This window comes from Pseudophryne corroboree, chromosome 4 (genome assembly GCF_028390025.1).
Source record: "Pseudophryne corroboree isolate aPseCor3 chromosome 4, aPseCor3.hap2, whole genome shotgun sequence".
Classification (NCBI taxonomy): Eukaryota; Metazoa; Chordata; class Amphibia; order Anura; family Myobatrachidae; genus Pseudophryne; species Pseudophryne corroboree.
The window spans coordinates 723131001-723156266 of NC_086447.1; the positions used below are offsets into that span (position 1 = coordinate 723131001).

A 25266-nucleotide genomic window follows, 5' to 3' on the forward strand; every position below is an offset into this window, starting at 1 on the left:
CCTGGAGTTCTCTCATTCGGTGTTGCAGAGTCATCCGCACTCTCCCGCCCGTTTGGGAGCTTTGGTATAATCCCCATGGTCCTTACGGAGTCCCCAGCATCCACTAGGACGTCAGAGAAAATAAGAATTTACTCACCGGTAATTCTATTTCTCGTAGTCCGTAGTGGATGCTGGGCGCCCATCCAAAGTGCGGATTGTCTGCAATACTTGTAAATAGTTATTGTTACACAAATCGGGTTGTTATTGCGAGCCATCTGTTCAGAGGCTCCTTTTGTTATCATACTGTTAACCGGGGTTCCTATCACGAGTTATACGGTGTGATTGGTGTGGCTGGTATGAGTCTTACCCGGGATTCAAAATCCTTCCTTATTGTGTCAGCTCTTCCGGGCACAGTGTCCTAACTGAGGCTTGGAGAAGGGTCATAGGGGGAGGAGCCAGTGCACACCAGATAGTCCTAAATCTTTCTTTAGATGTGCCCAGTCTCCTGCGGAGCCGTCTATTCCCCATGGTCCTTACGGAGTCCCCAGCATCCACTACGGACTACGAGAAATAGAATTACCGGTGAGTAAATTCTTATTTTCTAAGACCTTGCTGATTAAAATGATATGCTGCATGCATATATTATCTGCAAATGAAATGCTACGTCAGTGGTTTCCTGGAAAACGATGCAAATAAGACACATTTTCGGGGGGGGGGGGAAAGACCCTTGCAGCGGGCAGTCACTTGGAAGCTGGTGGCTCTTATGCGCCCAGTGTGCCATGACTCATTGCGTACAGAGGCTAGATGAGGAAGTATACATCTGTATATGGGCAGACTAGATGGGCCAATTGCTTCTTATTTTCCATTAAATGTTTATAATTGCTCCGTCGGTAGCCTATTACCTATAGCGGTATAACACCCCCTATAAAATGCTCTATTTGTGTGTGTATTTATAATCTTGAATATAAAACTCCTAAACATAAGCAATAAACATGCAGTTTGTGCATTGCGATATATTCATGTTGTGTATTTCTGGTCAGCGACTAGTAATTAGATTGAGTCTATAAGGGTAATAAAGGAAAACTTGTACGTATGCATTTCACACTTAAAAGTACAAAGTCAGTGAAAGATTTATTGATAACTGGCAAATACAACAGAAAGTAATTGCAGCCTGTTGTAAAGAGTAGGGAAAAATGTTAAAATAAACACCTCCATTCAGAAAGGCCACACATGAAGTTATCAACTGCTGTGATATAAAAAGGACAGAACAGCCACAAAGCTTTGGTGGAAAGAGTTAAGGATACATTCAGTTGCAATGTACAATAGGCAATCCCCCATAGAACAGCATTATCGCTTTCAGTCTTGATTAGAACCTCCTTAAAAAGTCGCCATCCACATATCACAGGCTTAACGACCTAAGCCTTTCTTTCGCTATAAGCAACTTAATATGAAGTGTTAATTTGGTTTAATTCTTCTCGGGATTCGTTTCCAGCAATCAATGCATGACATGAATTATAATGCTTTTGCAATTTGAACCAGATAGGATACTGATTCAGAACAGCTGTCGACTTGCACAAGATACTGTAGAAGTAAATGGGAACTGTGCTTTAAATGGGATCCAGCAGCAAGCCAGAGACGTTACAGCAGGCTGTACTGTAGATTGGCTATCTATATATCGGCTTGCAGCAGGAATTTGTGTAAAAGACTGAGCTGTGAGGATGGAGTCATTCAGCTTAATTCCATAAGATGTGCAATCTTATCATACATATCCTAGTTTATATCCTAGTTTCTCTAACAGATTCAAGTGCAATCTGACTAATTGAAGTATGAAAACATTCAGGCTACATAGGAGCTGTCAGGCTGTATCAACACCACATTCCAGTGGCTTGTGTTCAGTGTCACAAGGCTTTAGTTCCAGATATACAAGATAAACGCCGGTCTGCAGAATCCGTTTGGAAAAATAAATGTGGCAATGTCATTTATAGAGGGCAGTCCATTATTTGATTATGATATTGTGTGCAGAGAACCTTTGCATGTTGAGTATGAACAATGAGGATTATGCTGTATTAAACATATATCAAGCACTGGCCACCTTTTAAACATGTATTTATAGTCAAGGGTACAGTATGGTTATGTAGTTTAATTTCAGCTAACCTAATGTATGTGCATCCAGAGTCACATAGCACCTGCCCCTAATTCTGAGATGCTTACTTTTCTTTTTTTCTTGGCCAATGACCTACTGGTAAAAAAAAAAAACCCTAAGCTGAGTAAACCATTATTATGCAGACTGTAGAGCACCAAAGTGTGCTTTGGCTTTATTTAAATGACATGCACCTGACACTGGTCCTAATTTAGACCCAGACAGATGTAGAACATTGGGTGGCGGACACACATGGGAATTGCATAGATATCCATGCAATTCCGGTACGTGTTCCTTGGGGTATCTGGACTCTAGGTCGACATTGAGTAGGTCGACACGGCCATTAGGTTGACATGGAAAAAGGCCAACATGAGTTTTTCACTTTTTTTCTTCATTTTTTTTATCTTTTTCATGCTTTACGATCCACGTGGACTACAATTGGGAATGGTAACCTGCGAGGCACCTTACACTAATTGGGGTTCCCCATCACTTTACAAAGAAAACTACACCAAAAAAACATAAAAAATACTCATGTCAACCTTTTTCCATGTCGACCTTGTTCATGTTGACCTATTTCCTCTGTTGACCTAGTCACTGTCAACCAATAGGTGTCGACCTTGAGTCACATACCCGTTCCTTGGCATGACAAGGTGGTAGCTGACGCCAGTGTGTGTGTAGGTGTCGGGTACTGTGTTTCATTGATGCTGGCAGCCAAATTCCATCTGACAGTAGACGGCCCATTAGCATAAATTCACAGTAGAGGCTGCTACAAGGTGACTAATTACGCCAAAAAACCCCAACAGCCTGGTCTGATTGTTCCCGGTGAATGTCTTAATGTTGGTATAACCAGATTGCTTGGAAAACTTGGCTGCTGTCAGTTGTTTCTGTACTACCTCCGCTCTAGCATATGACAGTGGGACTACAAATACCAGTATGCCATTCAGAGTTCCCCAATCTCTAGTGACAGGTTTTAAGGATTGTTGTTACATTCTTTAACACCCACTGCAGACTATAAATCAGTGCTTCCCAAACTTTCTTGAATCCCTGCGACCCTATAGTATATAAAAAAAAAAAATTGAATGGCACCCTTAGGCCAAAAGTTTCTTATTGCCAAATCATTTATTTGGTCAGGGACAGGATTCGCTTCTGTTTGTTCACACATTTTATGATGGGAAGTCACATGCACTGGTTTTGCCTATAACATTGCCCATAACTGATTTTAATTGGTCTTGGACCACCATCGGAGGGCACCCCTGCAAATGTACCACGGCACCCATTTATGGAACCACTGCTATAAATAATTTCTTGTGCATTCTGAATTAATTATTATTTGTTATTTCCGAAGTTATTATTTAATAAAGGTTACCAAATAAAGTGCAAAAATTACTTTATAATCAAGTTTATTAAATACATTTATAAGGCAGTAGGGAAATTCTAGCGCACCAAGGTGCTGCAGCAATGATGTGGGTATTTCTGCATTGGGTGCCACAGGTAATCACCTCTTCCATAACATTACTTAGTCTGTTTAATATTTAGTAAGATAGTGAATGCCCAAAAATGATTTGTCATCGCCCCAATGCTCAGCCTCTGTAACATCAACTAAAATAATGTAGTCATGGTCATCCTAGTGACGTCGTTACTCTGCTCCAGGGGCTGATGTCACCTGAAAGGCTTCTATCTCGGATTTCCTTTCATTGCGCCTGAGTATGCAGGAAAGTTGCGGCCGCAGTCATTTACGAAGGAGCAGAGGAAGGAGGTTAGTGTCCAAAACGTAACAAAAGTGTATATACAGTATGCCTAACTGAGGAATATATTTATGCATATATAGTATGAATGAAGAGTAATATGATCCATGTTATACATGCTGCCTGAGGTGCAATGTATGGTGCTGCCAGTAAGATAAGGAAATGCATTTACTTGATTTTACTGTATAGTGTTCTGCACATCTGTGCGGTTCTAAATGTAATTTCTCTAACGTCCTAGTGGATGCTGGGGACTCCGTAAGGACCATGGGGAATAGACGGGCTCCGCAGGAGACTGGGCACTCTAAGAAAGATTTAGTACTACTGGTGTGCACTGGCTTCTCCCTCTATGCCCCTCCTCCAGACCTCAGTTAGAATCTGTGCCCGGCCAGAGCTGGGTGCTTTTAGTGGGCTCTCCTGAGCTTGCTAATAAGAAAGTATTTTAGTTAGGTTTTTTATTTTCAGAGAGCTTCTGCTGGCAACAGATTCTCTGCTACGAGGGACTGAGGGGAGAGAAGCAAACCTACTAACTGCGGCTAGGTTGCGCTTCTTAGGCTACTGGACACCATTTGCTCCAGAGGGTTCGAACACAGGATCTTAACCTTGGTCGTCCGTTCCCGGAGCCGCGCCGCCAGAAGACAGAAGCCGGCAGAAGCAAGAAGACATCGAAATCGGCGGCAGAAGACTCCTGTCTTCACATGAGGTAGCGCACAGCACTGCAGCTGTGCGCCATTGCTCCCACACTAACACACACACTCCGGTCACTGTAGGGTGCAGGGCGCAGGGGGGGGGGGCGCCCTGGGCAGCAATTAAGTACCTCCTGGCAAAAGCAGCATATATACAGTTGGACACTGTTATATGCATGAGCCCCCGCCATTAATTTTACACAAAATCGCGGGAGAAGCCCGCCGCTGAAGGGGCGGGGCCTTCTTCCTCAGCACTCACCAGCGCCATTTTCTCTCCACAGCTCCGCTGAGAGGAAGCTCCCCAGGCTCTCCCCTGCACGATAGAGAGGGTGAAAAAGAGAGGGGGGGGGCACATAAATTTGGCGTAAAAACAATATATACAGCAGCTACTGGGTTAACACTAAGTTACTGTGTGATTCCTGGGTTATATAGCGCTGGGGTGTGTGCTGGCATACTCTCTCTCTGTCTCTCCAAAGGGCCTTGTGGGGGAACGGTCTTCAAATAGAGCATCCCCTGGGTGTGTGGTGTGTCGGTACGTGTGTGTCGACATGTCTGAGGTAAAAGGCTCCCCTAAGGAGGAGATAGAGCAAATATGTGTGTGAGAGGGTGTCTCCGTCTACAACGCCGACACCTGTTTGGATATGTGTAAGTGCTGAGGTGAATTTATTGCACAAAAGATTAGAGAACAGACAGGAAATCTACCCATGTCTGTCCCTGTGTCACAGAGACCATCAGAGTCTCACAATGCTCACTATCCAAAATAATAAACACTGCTATCGACACGGAGTTTGACTCCAGTGTCGACTACGATAATGCAAAGTTACAGCCAAGATGGCTGAAATGTATTCAATATATGATTATTGTAATAAAAGATGATTTGCATATCACTGATGACTCATTTGTCCCTGACACAAGGGTACACATGTTAAGGGGAAGAAAGTTGAGGTAAATTTCCCTCCTCTCATGAGGAAAAAGAGCGGGAATCTCCAGACAAGAGACTGCAGCTTCCCACAAAAAATTCTCAGGCAGTATCCTTTCCCCACTAGGGCCAGGATGTGTTGGGAATCTTCCCCTAGGGTGTCCTGTTTGCACAGAAGGTAGCAGGGATCCTGCAGATAGCGTGCACATTCTAGTATACTACTCAGACCGGCGATTGTGTCGGCATGGGTTTATAGCGCTGTGGCAGCGTGGACAGGTACCTTTATCAGCAGAGATTGAGACCCTAGTATGCATATAGATATATATATATATATATATATATATATATATTAAAGATGCTGTCTTAAGTGATATATATATATATATAACATGCCCAAAGAGACATGAGTATACTGGGTCCTAGAGTCAAAGCTATGTCGATTTCTGCTTGACGTGTCCTGTAGAATATGCAATGGACAGATGATGCCGACTTAAGAGGCATGTGGAAGGCTGAGGATTGTGTGGAGAAGGGTTCTCGGACCTGGTCTACACAGCTATAGCTGGTAATTCTGATATTTTGCCTTATATTCCTGCACAGCCTAGGAAAGCACGACATTATCAAATGCAGCCTTTCGAATAAAGAAACAAGAAAGTCCGAGGTGCGTCCTTTCTTGCCAGAGGCGGGGGACAGGAAAGAAGCTGCACAACACAGCTAGTTCCCAGGAACAGAAGTCCTCCCCGGCCTCTACAAAAATCCACCGCAAGGCGGAGCTAGGCCCGGTGGGGGCACGCCTTCGTCAGTTCAGCCACAAGTGGGTTCACTCCCTCTTAGATCCCTGGGCAATAGATATTGTGTCTCAGGGATACAAGCTGGACTTTGAGAAGATGCCCCCTCACGACGGCCCTGCCGGCTTCCCCCCCACGAGAGGGAAACAGTGTTAACTGCAATTCATAAATTGTATCTTCAACAGGTGGTGGTCAAGGTTCCCCTCCTTCAACAAGGAGGGGGTAATTATTCGACCATGTTGTAGTCCCGAAACCAGACGGTTCGGTCGGACCCATATTGAATTTAAAATCCCTGAACATATACCTGAAAGGTTCAAGTTCAAGATGGAATCGCTAAGAGCGGTTATTGCAAGCCTGAAAGGGGGAGATTTTATGGTGACTCGGGACATAAAGGATGCATACCTTCATGTCCCCATTTATCCACCTCATCAGGCGTACCTCAGAATTGCGGTACGGGATGGTCATTACCAATTTCAGACGTTGCCGTTTGGTCTCTCCACGGCCTTGAGAATATTCACCAAGGTAATGGCGGAAATTATGGTGCTCCTGCGGAAGCAAGGTGTCACTATTATCACGTACTTGGACGATCTCCTCATAAAAGCGAGATCAAGAGAGCAGTTGCTGAACAGCGTATCACTTTCTCTGGAAGTGAAACGGCAACACGGCTGGATTCTATATATTCCAAAGTCGCAGTTGGTTCTTACAGCTCATCTGCCTCTCCTAGGCATGATCCTAGACACAGACCAGAAAAGAGTATAACTCCCGATAGAGAGAGCTCAGAAGCTCGTGACACTGGTCAGGAATCTATTAAAACCAAAACAGGTGTCAATGCATCACTGCACTCGAGTCCTGGGAAGGAGGGTGGCATCATTTGAGGCCATTCCCTTCGGCAGGTTCCATAGGAGGACCTTCCAATGGGACTGACTGGACAAGTGGTCAGGATCACATCTTCGGATGCATCGGTTAATAACCCTATCCTCCAGAGCCAGGGTGTCTCTCCTATGGTGACTGCAGAGTGCTCACCTTCTCGAAGGTCGCAGATTCTGCATTCAGGACTGGGTTCTGGTGACCACGGATGCAAGCCTCCGAGGTGGGGGGGCAGTCACACAGGGAAGAAATTTCCAAGGGCTGTGGTCAAGGCAGGAGACTTGCCTTCACATCAATATCCTGGAACTAAGGGCCATATACAACGCCCTAAGTCAAGGAGCAGGGTCACGTAAGCGCACTGACAGCAGTGTTCATTCCGGGAGTGGACAACTGGGAAGCAGACTTCCTCAGCAGGCACGACCTCCACCCGGGAGAGTGGGGAATTCATCAGGAAGTCTTCACGCAGATTGCAAATCGATGGGAACTGCTACAGGTGGACATGATGGCGTCCCGCCTAAACAAAAAGGTAAAAAGGTATTGCGCCAGGTCAAGGGACCCTCAGGCGATAGCTGTGGACGCACTAGTAACACCGTGGGTGTTCCAGTCGGTCTATGTGTTTCCTCCTCTTCCTCTCATACCAAAGGTGCTGAGAATTGTAAGAAAAAGAGGAGTGAGAACAATACTCATTGTTCCGGATTGGCCAAGAAGGACTTGGTACCCGGAACTGCAAGAAATGCTCACAGAGGACCCATGGCCTCTGCCTCTCAGACAGGACCTGTTGCAACAAGGGCCCTGTCTGTTTCAAGACTTACCGCGGCTGCGTTTGACGGCATGACGGTTGAACGCCAGGTCCTAGCGGAAAAAGGCATTCCGGATGAAGTTATTCCTACGCTGATAAAGGCTAGGAAGGACGTGACAGCAAAGCATTATCACCATATATGGCGAAAATATGTTGCTTGGTGTGAGGCCAGGAAGGCCCCTACAGAGGAATTCCAGCTGGGTTGATTCCTGCACTTCCTACAGTCAGGTGTGACTATGGGCCTAAAATTAGGGTCCATAAAGGTCCAGATTTCGGCCCTATTCATTTTCTTTCAAAAAGAACTGGCTTCACTGCCTGAGGTTCAGACGTTTGTTAAGGGAGTGCTGCATATTCAGCCCCCTTTTGTGCCACCGGTGGCACCTTGGGATCTTAACGTGGTGTTGGGTTTCCTGAAATTCCACTGGTTTGAGCCACTTAAGACTGTGGAGCTAAAGTATCTCACGTGGAAAGTGGTCATGCTGTTGGCCTTGGCTTCGGCTAGGCGTGTGTCAGAATTGGCGGCTTTGTCATGTAAAAGCCCCTATCTGGTTTTCCATATGGACAGGGCAGAATTGCGGACTCGTCCGCAATTTCTGCCAAAGGTGGTGTCATCTTTTCATTTGAACCAACCTATTGTGGTGCCTGCGGCTACATGTGACTTGGAGGATTCCAAGCTGTTTGACGTAGTCCGGGCTTTGAAGATTTAGGTAACCAGAACGGCTGGAGTCAGGAAGACTGACTCGCTGTTTATCCTGTATGCATCCAACAAGCTGGGTGCTCCTGCTTCAAAGCAAACTATTGCTTGCTGGATCTGTAACACGATTCAGCAGGCTCATTCTGCGGCTGGATTGCCGCATCCAAAATCAGTGAAAGCCCATTCCACAAGGAAGGTGGGCTCTTCTTGGGCGGCTGCCCCAGGGGTCTCGGCATTACAGCTTTGCCGAGCTGCTACTTGGCCGGGTTCAAACACCTTTGCAAAATTCTACAAGTTTGATACCCTGGCTGAGGAAGACCTTGTGTTTGCCCATTCGGTGCTGCAGAGTCATCCGCACTCTCCCGCCCGTTTGGGAGCTTTGGTATAATCCCCATGGTCCTTACGGAGTCCCCAGCATCCACTAGGACGTTAGAGAAAATAAGATTTTACTCACCGGTAAATCTATTTCTCGTAGTCCGTAGTGGATGCTGGGCGCCCGTCCCAAGTGCGGACTTTCTGCAATAAGTGTATATAGTTATTGCTTAATAAAGGGTTATGTTATGTTGGCATCCATTGGTTGATGCTCTGTTGTTTGTTCATACTGTTAACTGGGTAAGTTTATCACAAGTTATACGTGTGATTGGTGTGGCTGGTATGAGTCTTACCCTGGGTTCCAAAATCCTTTCCTTGTAATGTCAGCTCTTCCGGGCACAGTTTCCTTAACTGAGGTCTGGAGGAGGGGCATAGAGGGAGGAGCCAGTGCACACCAGTAGTACTAAATCTTTCTTAGAGTGCCCAGTCTCCTGCGGAGCCCGTCTATTCCCCATGGTCCTTACGGAGTCCCCAGCATCCACTACGGACTACGAGAAATAGATTTACCGGTGAGTAAAATCTTATTTTCTCTCGCTTTTTTAAAATGGGTATGATACTGTATACCGGCATTTGGAATGCCGGCATCCCGAAGCTCATTATCCTGACAGGGGTCGGTTAAGTATTTTTACCCCGCACCACCCCTAACCTTTCCTTTCTGCAGTCTTACAGTAACATCCTAACCTGCCCCTGTGGTGCCTAACCCTTCCCGGGGGTGCCTAACTATAACCCTCCTTTTCCCACTGCCTGAGCTTAACCCCCTCTCCCCACCCCCAGTTGGTCGGCATTCCAAGTGATGTCCGAGTTCTGCCAGCACTTTGGTTGTTTGTCGGGATTACAATGCCAGGATTTCGAGCACCGCCATCAGGACTGCCGGCATCCTGACCACATCCCTTTTATATAGTACAAGCTTTAGTTGTACAGTTTTGGTTAGTTTAGATATTCAGACCCTCTAAATGAACCATTTGTACATGTTGGCTAATGCTGTGCTTCATATTCTCTCTTTCCCCTTAATTCACTCTTGCATATAAGTGGCTTAAATTAATAAATTCCTCATAAAGGTGTTATTTAGCATCAATTGGTAATTATTAGTTATGCTAGCAGCACTTTCATGTGAAAAGCGTACTACTCAATTTTTTTGGTTTCCCCTTATCAGGACACATCACATGACCGCACTGCATGGAATGTGGCTTGCCCAGTACCGTAGAAGCCATTGGCTGCCCCCATCCCCTTTCCTCTTCCCTACAAAAACCTATTCACCTGCTGCTAGTATGAGTGACATTGAAGGGTGACCCCTGAACAGCATATATGTTCCAATTGTACTGGCACCTCTCCTTTTTTTTTTTTTTTAAGTCCTGACAAATCTCATTAACAGTAATGTTGTCTCGTTAGGCAGTGTTTGTCTGTTATGGTGGATTTGTACAGTAAGTTTTTCTTTGGAGCTGCAGTTACTTGCCAGACTGCAGCACATGCTGCTAATCCCGCTATAGAGCCTCAGAACCCATAGAGGAGCTGGTCTGTGCAATTTGTTCCCCCTTGAGAAAGAAGTAGGGCATTCATGTTACCAGTACCCATCAGGGAATTGCAATAGTAGATTTTAGTAGTCTAAAGCATTTGGGCTGGGTGGCAGAAACTGGGTGAGGTTTGCATGTGTTTAAATAATATATAATTGCTGATTCCTACTTCTAAATAATCTGTTTCCTTATTACCAGGTGTTCATGTGTGAGTGCATCCCCGATCCCTCTATAACATGAGGCTGAAACTCAGGAATATCTTCCTAGTGTATTTTGTGGTGTCCACTGCTGGTCTCTTATATGCTTTGCTACAACTGGGTGCGTCCCAAATTGAGCTTACAATTTGTGCATACAATTATTTTTCTAATCACATTGCCATAGTCTTCCCATGAGGTTATCTGTTCTGTGATTGTTTCCAGGTCAGCAATGTGACTGCACGCGTCACATGAACGCTGCAAATGATGTTCGCAGATGGGAATATCCGCACCACCGAAATGTGGAGAACTTGCCAGTTATATATGTAATAACCCCAACACACACAAGGTGAGCATGAATCTCCAGTAATCTAACACAGCCTGTTCCCAGTATCCTGACATGCTATATTTGCCATAAGTTTAATAGAATGAAGTTTTATAGCAACTACAGTCTGGGGATTTCAAGCAAATGAAAGTCTGTGCAAACTGGTGGTCACTGCTCCCCAAAAAGATGTCAAACATATAGGGGGGGATTCAAATCTTATTGCACCCCCTATCTCCCGTCTAAAGTGACGGGAGATAGAGGGGCGATATTCAAATGACCCCCGTTATAGCGCCCAAACGGGTCTCTTTACGTACATTTCAGCTTGCTACACCCGGGGGTAGCGAGCTGCAATGAACTTATCGCGCCCATTGGCATTTACATTTTAATCCAGCTCATAGAGTCTGGATAAGTAATAGTCGTGTCCTATTTGTATTTGAGCGCTGGTTCTTAAACTTGTCCTCAGGACCCCAAACAGCCATGTCACCGGTGGCTCTTTAAAATGTGACCGTTGGTGGTACACCTGTGCACCTGCTTGGTGACCTGGAATAGGGTTCACTGTAGTGTGAACTGCGGGCAGGGTGCTGTCCAGGAGAGGGTGTGTGACCACTTAGGGAAGGGGGCGTATACTCGTGTCACACTCTAGGGGGCAATGCCAGCCCTTGTGGAGATGCTGGTCTGCCTCCAAGCTCTCCTCTCACTGTGAATAGATGCTGCGCGCATGCGCACAGTATTTATTCACTGGTTTTGATTGGTAAACTGCAACATTTCCCACCCACAGGACACTGTGATCCACGGGTGGGGACAGCAGAGGGCAGGCTGTTTCAGCAGGGTGCCAACATAAGGGCAGGACATATTTTGTCATTTTAAAATCTGTCTCCATGCTGAAACAGTCTAGTGTGAGCACTGCTGGAAAATGTGAAGCGTTAGTGGTCCTGAGAAACAGGATTATCCAATACAAAATTCAACTTGTTATGACTACGTGCAGAATGGAAACGTACATATTCACGGTATGCATATTAATAAAATTTGTTTTAAACTAAATTTTTCATTTAACATTAAATTTATCCTTTTTTAAATTGACTTTGGTTAAGGCCACAGTACCTTTTTGTCACCCTCACTGGTGTTCTGCTCATTCATTTGTTCCCAGTTTTAAAATGAGAAGGGGACCGTGCAACCTTCAGACAGTCAGATCATTAGAAAGCCGACAGCAGCACATGTTTTCTTACAGATGTGCTGATCCTGTAGGAGGCAGCAGGTCAGACGTATGCTGGGAATACTGGTGGTCATTCCGAGTTAATCGCAGCCAGCAACTTTTTGCTGCTGCTGCGATCAACTAGCCCACGCCTATGGGGTAGTGTATTTTAGCTTTACAGGGCTGCGATTGCTTGTGCAGCCCTGCTAAGCTAAAAATTTCTCAAGCAGAACATGACTAGCCCTGGACATGCTTACCCTGTGCGACGATCTCTGCGATGCTGGAGCCACCTTTGACGTCAGACGTCCGCCCTCTGTTCTCCTGGACACGCCTGCGTTTTCCTTACCACTCCCCGAAAGCTGCAGCCAACAGTCCGGATCCGCCCAGGAACGCCTTCTTTCTGACAATCTTCTTGAGGTCGGCTCTGCGACCGCTTTCTTCGTAGGACGCAACGTAACCCGGCGACCCCTGTCGCTGGGTTCTTTAGCAGTATAGTAATGTTGGGAGGCTCATGTCAAGTTGATGCAGGGAAAGTGTAGACTCTGATCCAGCTCTATGTAAAACAGTTCACTTATCCACCTTGTTTATTTTTTACTTATGTCTCTTAGTTTTTGACTTAATTAAATTCTTTACACAAATGATTGAAATAGTCCAGTTTTTAATATACTCCACTTGCTGTTTCTTGTGGTCAGACCCCATCAGCGAGCTGAGCTTACCCGGCTGTCCCAGACATTGCGTCTCATCCCTGCTCTGCACTGGATTCTGGTAGAAGATTCTGCAGAACGCACTGCTGCCGTTGCCGATCTACTAGCACAGAGTGATCTGCAGTACACCCACCTGCACGTACAGACCCCATCGGCAATGAAGCTTAAAGAATCCGATCCAAACTGGTTGAAGCCACGTGGTGTAGAGCAACGAAACGAGGCCTTACACTGGCTGCGCGAGAACCGATCACCCAGGGACCGCGGAGTTGTGTATTTTGCGGATGATGACAATACATACAGTGTTAAAATCTTTCAGGAGGTAAGCAATGTCCCTCTTAGGAGGAGTTTTTTTTTATTTATTAGCAAAATGTATTTAGCACTTGTTTTTATGTGATGGCTGTTAATAGTAGTTATCTCATAATACATGTATGTACAGGGCAAAATTACCTTTAATATTATGCATACTCTCAAAGGCAATTATCCAATTTGTAGACCATAAAAAAGTGTAAAAAAAAAGAGCCAGAACTATGGGCCTAATTCAGACCTGATCGTACACGGGCTATTTTTTTGCACTGCTGCGACCAGGTAATCGCTGCCTACAGGGGAGGGGGTAATCGCTGTGCAGGGGTGCGATCGGCAGTGCAGTCAGCTGCACCAACAAAAGTTTGTGCAGTTTCTGCACAGCCCAGGGCGTACTCAGCCGCTGCGATGATCCTGGAAGAAGCTGACGTCAGGAGCCCTCCCTGGAAACAGCCGGGCACGCCTGCGTTTTCCTGGACACTCCCTGAAAACGGTAAGTTGACACCCCCGGCCTCTTCCTGTCAATCTTCTTGCGTTAGCCGCTGCGAACGCTTTCTTTGTTAGTTCCGTCGCCGACAACCGACGCGCCTGCTTTTTGGGCCCTAAGCCCTGTTTATACGGTATACGTTTAGGATCCTGGCAGTCGGGATCCCAGCAGCCATAATACAGACACCGGAATCCCGAAAGCCGTAAGAACACCGACAACGGAATCCCGAAAGGATCAGTCAGAATCCCGAAGCTAACTATTAACGACCGTCTTGGGTTTAGCCTGCAGCAGGGGAGATTTAGGGTTAGGCTGTGGGAAAGTGCAGCAGGGGAGATTTAGTTTTAGGCTGCGGGAAAGTGCAGCAGGGGAGATTTAGGGTTAGGCTGTGGGGTAGGGGAGGTTAGGTTTAGGCACAATCAGGGCGGGGGTTTAGGGTTAGGCTGCGGACAAGGAGAGTTAGGGGGGTTGGGGAGGGGAGATACGGTAATGTACCTAATGCATCCCTGTTAGTATTGCTGCGATCGGGATGCTAGCGTCAGGTTGCTAACCGCCGGATTTTCATGCTGAATCTGTTTATACTTGTCCTTAAGGCAAGGGCAGGGCTTTGTTTTATATCTATCAGGCTTCATTCAAAACACTCTTACCTGTGCAGTTCTTTGATTCTTGACCTATGGGACAGATCCTTACAGGTGGCTGATACATCTGTGACACATCTGTGACTACGTTGATGTCCATCATGTCAACACTGATGAAAATGTCAGCTTGGTTAGAATGTCATTAAAATGTTCATGGTGGTCCAGTGGTGACTTACCTTCTCTCATCAGCAGTTATGCTGGTGAGTAACATTAACCCCTAACCATAGCCTGAGCTTAGCCCTACCCTGCAACCTAACCCCCTCTGCAAGTAGTGTGTGTGCTGCATCTCGCTCTCCCTACTGATGGTTGTGCTGCATCTCGCTCTGCCTGCTGATTGTGTGCTGCACCTCGCTCTCCCTACTTCTGATTGTGTACATGTACAGTATGTGTGCTGCATCTCGCTCTCCCTACTGCTGATTGTGTACATGTACAGTATGTGTGCTGCATCTCGCTCTCCCTACTGATGATTGTGTACATGTACAGTATGTGTGCTGCATCTCGCTCTCCCTACTGCTGATTGTGTACATGTACAGTATGTGTGCTGCATCTCGCTCTCCCTACTGCTGATTGTGTACATATACAGTATGTGTGCTGCACCTCGCTCTCCCTACTGCTGATTGTGTACATGTACAGTATGTGTGCTGCATCTCGCTCTCCCTACTGATGATTGTGTACATGTACAGTATGTGTGCTGCATCTCGCTCTCCCTACTGCTGATTGTGTACATATACAGTATGTGTGCTGCATCTCGCTCTCCCTACTGCTGATTGTGTACATATACAGTATGTGCTGCATCTCGTTCTCCCTACTGCTGATTGTGTACATATACAGTATGTGTGCTGCATCTCGCTCTCCCTACTGCTGATTGTGTACATATACAGTATGTGTGCTGCACCTCGCTCTCCCTACTGCTGATTGTGTACATATACAGTATGTGTGCTGCATCTCGTTCTCCCTACTGCTGATTGTGTACATGTACAGTATGTGTGCTGCACCTCGCTCTCCCTACTGCTGATTGTGTACATATACAGTATGTGTGCTGCATCTCGCTCTCCCTACTGCTGATTGTGTACATATACAGTATGTGCTGCATCTCGTTCTCCCTACTGCTGATTGTGTACATATACAGTATGTGTGCTGCATCTCGCTCTCCCTACTGCTGATTGTGTACATATACAGTATGTGTGCTGCATCTCGCTCTCCCTACTGATGATTGTGTACATGTACAGTATGTGTGCTGCATCTCGCTCTCCCTACTGCTGATTGTGTACATATACAGTATGTGTGCTGCATCTCGCTCTCCCTACTGATGATTGTGTACATGTACAGTATGTGTGCTGCATCTCGTTCTCCCTACTGCTGATTGTGTACATATACAGTATGTGTGCTGCATCTCGCTCTCCCTACTGCTGATTGTGTACATATACAGTATGTGTGCTGCATCTCGCTCTCCCTACTGCTGATTGTGTACATATACAGTATGTGTGCTGCATCTCGCTCTCCCTACTGATGATTGTGTACATGTACAGTATGTGCTGCATCTCGCTCTCCCTACTGATGATTGTGTACATGTACAGTATGTGTGCTGCATCTCGCTCTCCCTACTGATGATTGTGTACATATACAGTATGTGTGCTGCACCTCGCTCTCCCTACTTCTGATTGTGTACATGTACAGTATGTGTGCTGCATCTCGCTCTCCCTACTGCTGATTGTGTACATGTACAGTATGTGTGCTGCACCTCGCTCTCCCTACTTCTGATTGTGTACATGTACAGTATGTGTGCTGCATCTCGCTCTCCCTACTGCTGATTGTGTACATATACAGTATGTGTGCTGCATCTCGCTCTCCCTACTGCTGATTGTGTACATATACAGTATGTGCTGCATCTCGTTCTCCCTACTGCTGATTGTGTACATATACAGTATGTGTGCTGCATCTCGCTCTCCCTACTGATGATTGTGTACATATACAGTATGTGTGCTGCATCTCGCTCTCCCTACTGCTGATTGTGTACATATACAGTATGTGTGCTGCATCTCGCTCTCCCTACTGCTGATTGTGTACATATACAGTATGTGCTGCATCTCGCTCTCCCTACTGATGATTGTGTACATGTACAGTATGTGTGCTGCATCTCGCTCTCCCTACTGCTGATTGTGTACATATACAGTATGTGTGCTGCATCTCGCTCTCCCTACTGATGATTGTGTACATATACAGTATGTGTGCTGCATCTCGCTCTCCCTACTGCTGATTCACATATACAGTATGTGTGCTGCATCTCGCTCTCCCTACTGCTGATTGTGTACATATACAGTATGTGTGCTGCATCTCGCTCTCCCTACTGCTGATTGTGTACATATACAGTATGTGCTGCACCTCGTTCTCCCTACTGCTGATTGTGTACATATACAGTATGTGTGCTGCATCTCGTTCTCCCTACTGATGATTGTGTACATATACAGTATGTGTGCTGCATCTCGCTCTCCCTACTGCTGATTGTGTACATATACAGTATGTGTGCTGCATCTCGCTCTCCCTACTGCTGATTGTGTACATATACAGTATGTGCTGCATCTCGCTCTCCCTACTGCTGATTCACATATACAGTATGTGTGCTGCATCTCGCTCTCCCTACTGCTGATTCACATATACAGTATGTGTGCTGCATCTCGCTCTCCCTACTGCTGATTGTGTACATATACAGTATGTGTGCTGCATCTCGCTCTCCCTACTGCTGATTGTGTACATATACAGTATGTGCTGCACCTCGTTCTCCCTACTGCTGATTGTGTACATATACAGTATGTGCTGCACCTCGTTCTCCCTACTGCTGATTGTGTACATATACAGTATGTGTGCTGCATCTCGTTCTCCCTACTGCTGATTGTGTACATATACAGTATGTGTGCTGCATCTCGCTCTCCCTACTGATGATTGTGTACATATACAGTATGTGTGCTGCATCTCGCTCTCCCTACTGCTGATTGTGTACATATACAGTATGTGCTGCATCTCGCTCTCCCTACTGCTGATTGTTTACATGTACAGTATGTGTGCTGCATCTCGTTCTCCCTACTGCTGATTGTGTACATGTACAGTATGTGTGCTGCATCTCGCTCTCCCTACTGATGATTGTGTACATATACAGTATGTGTGCTGCATCTCGCTCTCCCTACTGCTGATTGTGTACATATACAGTATGTGTGCTGCATCTCGCTCTCCCTACTGATGATTGTGTACATGTACAGTATGTGTGCTGCATCTCGCTCTCCCTACTGCTGATTGTGTACATATACAGTATGTGTGCTGTATTTCACTCTGTCCCAATCACCTTTGTCTACATATTGTAGAACATATTATTTGTATTGTACATATATAGTGTCTAAGCCATCATGTAGTTCTGTATTTTTAGAGCTGTGCTATAATGTGGGTTTTTTTATTTATAGATGCGCCACACACTAAAAGTGTCCATCTGGCCAGTTGGATTGGTAGGAGGATTGAGGTATGAGGGGCCACTAGTGGATGGAGGCAGAGTAGTCGGCTTTCACACAGCCTGGAAGACGCACAGACCATTCCCCATAGACATGGCTGGATTTGCGGTGTCTCTGTCCTTACTTCTGACTCATCCCAAGGCATGCTTTGACCCAGATGCTGAGAGGGGGTTCCTGGAGAGCAGCTTACTGGGACAGCTGGTGACCGTGAGTGAACTAGAGCCACGAGCGGATAACTGCACTAAGGTGGGTATGTTTGCTATAGATTGTAAGCTTGCGAGCAGGGCCTTCCTACCTCTGTCTGTCTGTTTTTGCCCAGTTTGTTCTATTACTGTTCTAATTGTAAAGTGCAACGGAATATGCTGCACTATATAAGAAACTGTTGAGAGATATATGTGTGTGTGTGTGTGTGTGTGTGTGTGTGTGTGTGGTTGATTGCCGCCCATTGGGAGTGCTAAGTGGCTGAATGCAGTGATGCCATAGTGATAACAGGATAAAGACTTATGAGGTGGAAAGTTTATTGGAGAAATAACTTTTAAGCAGAGGTGGAATGCAACTCAAATCAATGGGAACCTTTTCGTTTTCCAAAATATTAATTTACTGTACGTTTAATATTTCACAGCACAGTTTTATTATTGTCTTTTCTCTGACGTCCTAGTGGATGCTGGGACTCCGTAAGGACCATGGGGAATAGCGGCTCCGCAGGAGACAGGGCACAAGAATAAAAGCTTTAGGATCAGGTGGTGTGCACTGGCTCCTCCCCCTATGACCCTCCTCCAAGCCTCAGTTAGATTTTTGTGCCCGAACGAGAAGGGTGCAGGCTAGGTGGCTCTCCTGAGCTGCTTAGAATAAAAGTTTAATTTAGGTTTTTTTATTTTCAGTGAGTCCTGCTGGCAACAGGCTCACTGCATCGTGGGACTAAGTGGAGAAGAAGCGAACTCACCTGCGTGCAGAGTGGATTGGGCTTCTTAGGCTACTGGACATTAGCTCCAGAGGGACGATCACAGGTACAGCCTGGATGGGTCACCGGAGCCGCGCCGCTGTCCCCCTTACAGAGCCAGAAGAGACGAAGAGGTCCGGTGAAATCGGCGGCAGAAGACAATCCTGTCTTCAGACTAAGGTAGCGCACAGCACCGCAGCTGTGCGCCATTGCTCTCAGCACACTTCACACTCCGGTCACTGAGGGTGCAGGGCGCTTGGGGGGGAGCGCCCTGAGACGCAATATAAATGATATATACCTTAGGTGGCAAAAGAATACATCACATATAGCTCCTGGGTTATATGGATGTATTTTAACCCCTGCCATTTTTACACAAAAAAGCGGGAGATAAGGATGTCGTGAAGGGGCGGAGCCTATCTCCTCAGCACACAAGCGCCATTTTCCCTCACAGTTCCGCTGGAAGGACGGCTCCCTGACTCTCCCCTGCAGTCTTGCTTCAGAATCAGGGTAAAAAAGAGAAGGGGGGGCACTATTGGCAGCAAATGACAATATAAACAGCAGCTATAAGGGAATAACACTTATATAAGGTTATCCCTGTATATATATATATAGCGCTGGGTGTGTGCTGGCAGACTCTCCCTCTGTCTCTCCAAAGGGCTCGTGGGGTCCTGTCCTCTATCAGAGCATTCCCGGTGTGTGTGCTGTGTGTCGGTACGTGTGTGTCGACATGTATGAGGAGGAAAATGATGTGGAGGCGGAGCAATTGCCTGCGTTAGTGATGTCACCCCCTAGGGAGTCGACACCTGACTGGATGATCGTGTTCAAACAATTAAGTGATAATGTCAACACTTTGCAAAAAACTGTTGACGACATGAGACAGCCGGCAAATCAATTAGTGCCTGTCCAGGCGTCTCAGACACCGTCAGGGGCCCTAAAACGCCCGTTACCTCAGTGGGTCGACACAGACCCAGACACAGATACGGAGTCTAGTGTCGACGGTGATGAGTCGAACGTAATGTCCAGTAGGGCCACACGTTACATGATCACGGCAATGAAGGAAGCATTGCACATTTCTGACACTACAAATACCACTAAGAAGGGTATTATGTGGGGGGTGAAAAAACTACCAATAGTTTTTCCTGAGTCAGATGAATTGAATGAGGTATGTGATAAAGCGTGGGTTTCTCCCGACAAAAAACTGCTAATTTCTAATAAATTATTGGCACTATATCCTTTCCCATCAGAGGTTAGGACACGTTGGGAAACACCCCCTAAGGTAGATAAGGCGCTCACACGTTTATCTAAACAAGTAGCGTTACCGTCTCCTGATACGGCCACCCTCAAAGAACCAGCTGATAGGAGGCTGAAAAATATCCTAAAAAGTATATACACACATACTGGTGTTATACTGCGACCAGCAATCGCTTCAGCCTGGATGTGCAGTGCTGGAGTCGCGTGGTCGGATTCCCTGACTGAAAATATTGATACCCTGGATAGGGACAATATATTGTTAACTATAGAGCATTTGAAGGATGCATTACTATATATGCGTGATGCACAGAGGGATATTTGCACCCTGGCATCAAGAGTAAGTGCTATGTCCATCTCTGCCAGAAGAACGTTATGGACGCGTCAGTGGTCAGGGGATGCGGATTCCAAACGACATATGGAAGTATTGCCGTATAAAGGGGAGGAGTTATTTGGGGCTGGTCTTTCGGACCTGGTGGCCACGGCAACGGCTGGAAAGTCCACCTTCTTACCCCAGGTCACTTCACATCAACAGAAAAAGACACCGTCTTTTCAAACTCAGTCCTTTCGTTCCCATAAATACAAGCGAGCAAAAGGCCATTCCTTTCTGCCCCGGGGCAGAGGAAAGGGAAAAAGACTGCACCATGCAGCCGCTTCCCAGGATCAGAAGCCTTCCCCTGCTTCTGCCAAGTCTTCAGCATGACGCTGGGGCTTTACAAGCAGACTCAGGCTTGGTGGGGGCCCGTCTCAAGAATTTCAACGCGCAGTGGGCTCACTCGCAAGTGGATCCCTGGATTCTACAGGTAGTATCGCAGGGGTACAAACTGGAATTCGAGGCGTTTCCCCCTCGCCGGTTCCTGAAGTCTGCTCTGCCAAAGTCTCCCTCCGACAGGGAGGCAGTTCTGGAAGCCATTCACAAGCTGTATTCCCAGCAGGTGATAATCAAGGTACCCCTCCTACAACAAGGAAAGGGGTATTATTCCACGCTGTTTGTGGTACCGAAGCCGGACGGCTCGGTGAGACCAATTTTAAATCTGAAATCCTTGAACACTTACATAAAAAGGTTCAAATTCAAGATGGAATCACTCAGAGCGGTGATAGCGAACCTGGAAGAAGGGGACTATATGGTGTCTCTGGACATCAAAGATGCTTATCTCCACGTCCCAATCTACCCTTCTCACCAAGGGTATCTCAGGTTTGTAGTACAAGACTGTCATTATCAGTTTCAGACGCTGCCGTTTGGGTTGTCCACAGCACCTCTGGTCTTTACCAAGGTAATGGCCGAAATGATGATTCTTCTTCGAAGAAAAGGCGTATTAATTATCCCTTACTTGGACGATCTCCTGATAAGGGCAAGGTCCAGGGAACAGTTAGAAGTCGGAGTAGCACTATCTCAGATAGTGTTACGTCAGCACGGGTGGATCCTAAATATTCCAAAATCGCAGCTGATTCCAACGACACGTCTTCTGTTCCTAGGAATGATTCTGGACACAGTCCAGAAGAAGGTTTTTCTCCCGGAGGAGAAGGCCAAGGAGTTATCCGAGCTAGTCAGGATCCTCCTAAAACCAGCCCAGGTGTCTGTGCATCAGTGCACGAGGGTCCTGGGAAAAATGGTGGCTTCTTACGAAGCAATTCCATTCGGAAGATTCCATGCAAGAACGTTTCAGTGGGATCTACTGGACAAATGGTCCGGTTCGCATCTTCAGATGCAGCAGCGGATAACCCTGTCACCAAAGACAAGGGTGTCTCTCCTGTGGTGGTTGCAGAGTGCTCATCTTCTAGAGGGCCGCAGATTCGGCATTCAGGATTGGATCCTGGTGACCACGGATGCAAGCCTGAGAGGCTGGGGAGCAGTCACACAGGGAAAAAACTTCCAGGGCTTGTGGTCAAGCATGGAAACCAGAGGCTGCAAGGATTCTTCGCTGGGCGGAAAATCATGTGATAGCTCTGTCAGCAGTGTTCATTCCGGGAGTGGACAACTGGGAAGCAGACTTCCTCAGCAGACACGACCTTCACCCGGGAGAGTGGGGACTTCACCCAGAAGTCTTCCACCTGATTGTAAACCGTTGGGAAAAACCAAAGGTGGACATGATGGCGTCACGTCTAAACAAAAAATTAGACCGATATTGCGCCAGGTCAAGGGACCCTCAGGCAATAGCGGTGGACGCTCTGGTGATACCGTGGGTGTACCAGTCAGTGTATGTGTTCCCTCCTCTGCCTCTCATACCAAAAGTACTGAGAATCATACGAAGGGGAGGAGTAAGAACGATACTCGTGGTTCCGGATTGGCCAAGAAGGACTTGGTACCCGGAACTTCAGGAGATGCTCACGGAAGACCCGTGGCCTCTACCTCTAAGAAAGGACCTGCTCCAGCAGGGGCCTTGTCTGTTCCAAGACTTACCGCGGCTGCGTTTGACGGCATGGCGGTTGAACGCCGGATCCTGAAGGAAAAAGGCATTCCAGATGAAGTCATCCCTACCCTGGTCAAAGCCAGGAAGGATGTAACCGCAAAACATTATCACCGCATTTGGCGAAAATATGTTGCGTGGTGTGAGGCCAAGAAGGCCCCTACAGAGGAATTTCAACTGGGTCGTTTCCTCCATTTCCTGCAAACAGGACTGTCTATGGGCCTAAAATTAGGGTCCATTAAGGTTCAAATTTCGGCCCTGTCGATTTTCTTCCAGAAAGAACTGGCTTCAGTACCTGAAGTTCAGACATTTGTAAAAGGGGTACTGCATATACAACCTCCTTTTGTGCCTCCAGTGGCACCTTGGGATCTCAATGTCGTTTTGAGGTTCCTTAAGTCACATTGGTTTGAACCACTCACCACTGTGGACTTAAAATATCTCACATGGAAGGTGAGATGCTGTTAGCCCTGGCTTCAGCCAGGCGTGTGTCAGAATTGGCGGCTTTATCATATAAAAGCCCTTACTTAATTTTTCATTCTGACAGGGCAGAATTGAGGACTCGTCCTCAATTTCTCCCTAAGGTGGTTTCTGCTTTTCACATGAACCAACCTATTGTGGTGCCTGCGGCTACTAGGGACTTGGAGGACTCCAAGTTACTTGACGTTGTCAGGGCCCTGAAAATATATGTTTCCAGGACGGCTGGAGTCAGAAAGTCTGACTCGCTGTTTATCCTGTATGCACCCAACAAGCTGGGTGCTCCTGCTTCTAAGCAGACTATTGCTCGTTGGATTTGTAGTACAATTCAACTTGCACATTCTGTGGCAGGCCTGCCACAGCCTAAATCTGTAAAAGCCCATTCCACAAGGAAAGTGGGCTCATCTTGGGCGGCTGCCCGAGGGGTCTCGGCTTTACAACTTTGCCGAGCAGCTACTTGGTCAGGGGCAAACACGTTTGCTAAATTCTACAAATTTGATACCCTGGCTGATGAGGACCTGGAGTTCTCTCATTCGGTGCTGCAGAGTCATCCGCACTCTCCCGCCCGTTTGGGAGCTTTGGTATAATCCCCATGGTCCTTACGGAGTCCCAGCATCCACTAGGACGTCAGAGAAAATAAGATTTTACTTACCGATAAATCTATTTCTCATAGTCCGTAGTGGATGCTGGGCGCCCATCCCAAGTGCGGATTGTCTGCAATACTTGTACATAGTTATTGTTAACAAAATCGGGTTATTGTTGTTGTGAGCCATCTTTTCAGAGGCTCCTTCGTTGTTATCATACTGTTAACGGGGTTCAGATCACGAGTTGTACGGTGTGATTGGTGTGGCTGGTATGAGTCTTACCCGGGATTCAATATCCTTCCTTATTATGTACGCTCGTCCGGGCACAGTATCCTAACTGAGGCTTGGAGGAGGGTCATAGGGGGAGGAGCCAGTGCACACCACCTGATCCTAAAGCTTTTATTCTTGTGCCCTGTCTCCTGCGGAGCCGCTATTCCCCATGGTCCTTACGGAGTCCCAGCATCCACTACGGACTATGAGAAATAGATTTATCGGTAAGTAAAATCTTATTTTTATAAGTTTTATATATTTATTATTGATTTCCTTTGTGTCTTTTTTTTATAGCCTTAGAAAAGAAACATTTCTGCAGTATTATCACTCTTTATTATAAATATTCTCAATTAGGTAATTTTATTCTTCCTACTATTGATGGCCCTTTTAATAGAGTATATCATTGTAGCCACACTGTAGTTTTGGACTTGTAGATAGCCCAGAGCGTTTTGCATGTGTCATATACCTGGCTGTCTGCCCTGTTTTTCATCTTCTTTTCATCATGTATATGACTTGACTCTCTGCCTACACAGATCTGGGTATGGCATACAAGGACCGAAAAACCTAAACTCAAGCAAGAAGATCTGCTGGAGAAACAAGGAAGGGGGTCAAACCCTAAAATACAGGTGTAATCCAATCACAGATGTTTCACTTTCATTTATACGAGTGACCCATCTTTCAGAGCCAGACTTTAATGTATGATGAATGTCCCTTCTTGACTGTTATATGTATAACAGTCCGGGAGGATCTGTAAATGTATTTATGTTCCTTTAGTGCATTGTTTGTAAAGCAATGGTGTTTCCAGTTCTTTGTTTTTGATTTTTTTTTTTTAATGGAGTATTTTGGTTGATCCATGATCCATGTTTTTCTCCAATGTTATATTATATATTTTTTAAAATAAACATTAAATTCTAATACTAACATTACCAATTTCTATTTATTTGTGGGCTGTAAACATATTTGTTCTGATTTGGAATGAATGCTCTCATCGTGGGTACACGCTAGGTGACTTGCTCTATGAGCGACGTCACCTAGTGTTTCCCCTCCCTGGCCAGGGCGGTCGGCAGCCGGGCATACACACTGAGCAAAAAGACATTCATATCGCTCAGTGATGTCACGCAGTGGCCTAGCCGTACATGTAGCTCTTGGACGGCAGTCAAAATTGAGCTGCCTTCACGGCCGACAGCGAGGGCCGTGTCTCGCTGGTCAGCGGTGGCATACACACTTGCCGAGAAAGTGAGCGACTTCGCTCGGGGTGGGTGAAAATGAGCGATGACGCTCATTTTCTCGGCAAGTGTGTATGCACTTTAACGGGGGTTTGAATCCAAATATAGTATCTTAACAAGCCCTTAAGGTGGCCATACACTAGTGCGATTTCTCCAAAGGGAGAAGCCGCATACATTGCCCTTGAACTGCCCAGCAGCTTCCCGGGCAGCAGGATCGCATACGATACATCGTATGCAGTCCTTTTGTATACGATGTATCGTATGCGATCCCAGCCAAGGCTGCCTCTG

General features: G+C 46.4%; 1 protein-coding gene across 4 annotated transcripts in view; it reads left to right on the forward strand.

The window, feature by feature from the left end:
* B3GAT3 (beta-1,3-glucuronyltransferase 3) overlaps positions 1-24673 on the forward strand; it is a 36640-nt gene extending 11967 nt beyond the window's left edge. For 2 of the 4 annotated variants that reach the window (XM_063918049.1, XM_063918051.1), the window contains exons 2-7: positions 3770-3875; positions 10693-10812; positions 10914-11037; positions 12898-13228; positions 17784-18074; positions 24286-24673. In XM_063918049.1, coding sequence (XP_063774119.1) covers positions 10731-10812; positions 10914-11037; positions 12898-13228; positions 17784-18074; positions 24286-24384 — 927 coding nt within the window. In that variant the 5' untranslated portion in view covers positions 3770-3875; positions 10693-10730 and the 3' untranslated portion in view covers positions 24385-24673. Of the gene's footprint in view, positions 1-3747; positions 3876-10692; positions 10813-10913; positions 11038-12897; positions 13229-17783; positions 18075-24285 lie in introns of all 4 variants that reach the window. The other 2 variants (XM_063918050.1, XM_063918052.1) reach the window with 2 other exon arrangements.
* Positions 24674-25266: the final 593 nt, after the last annotated feature.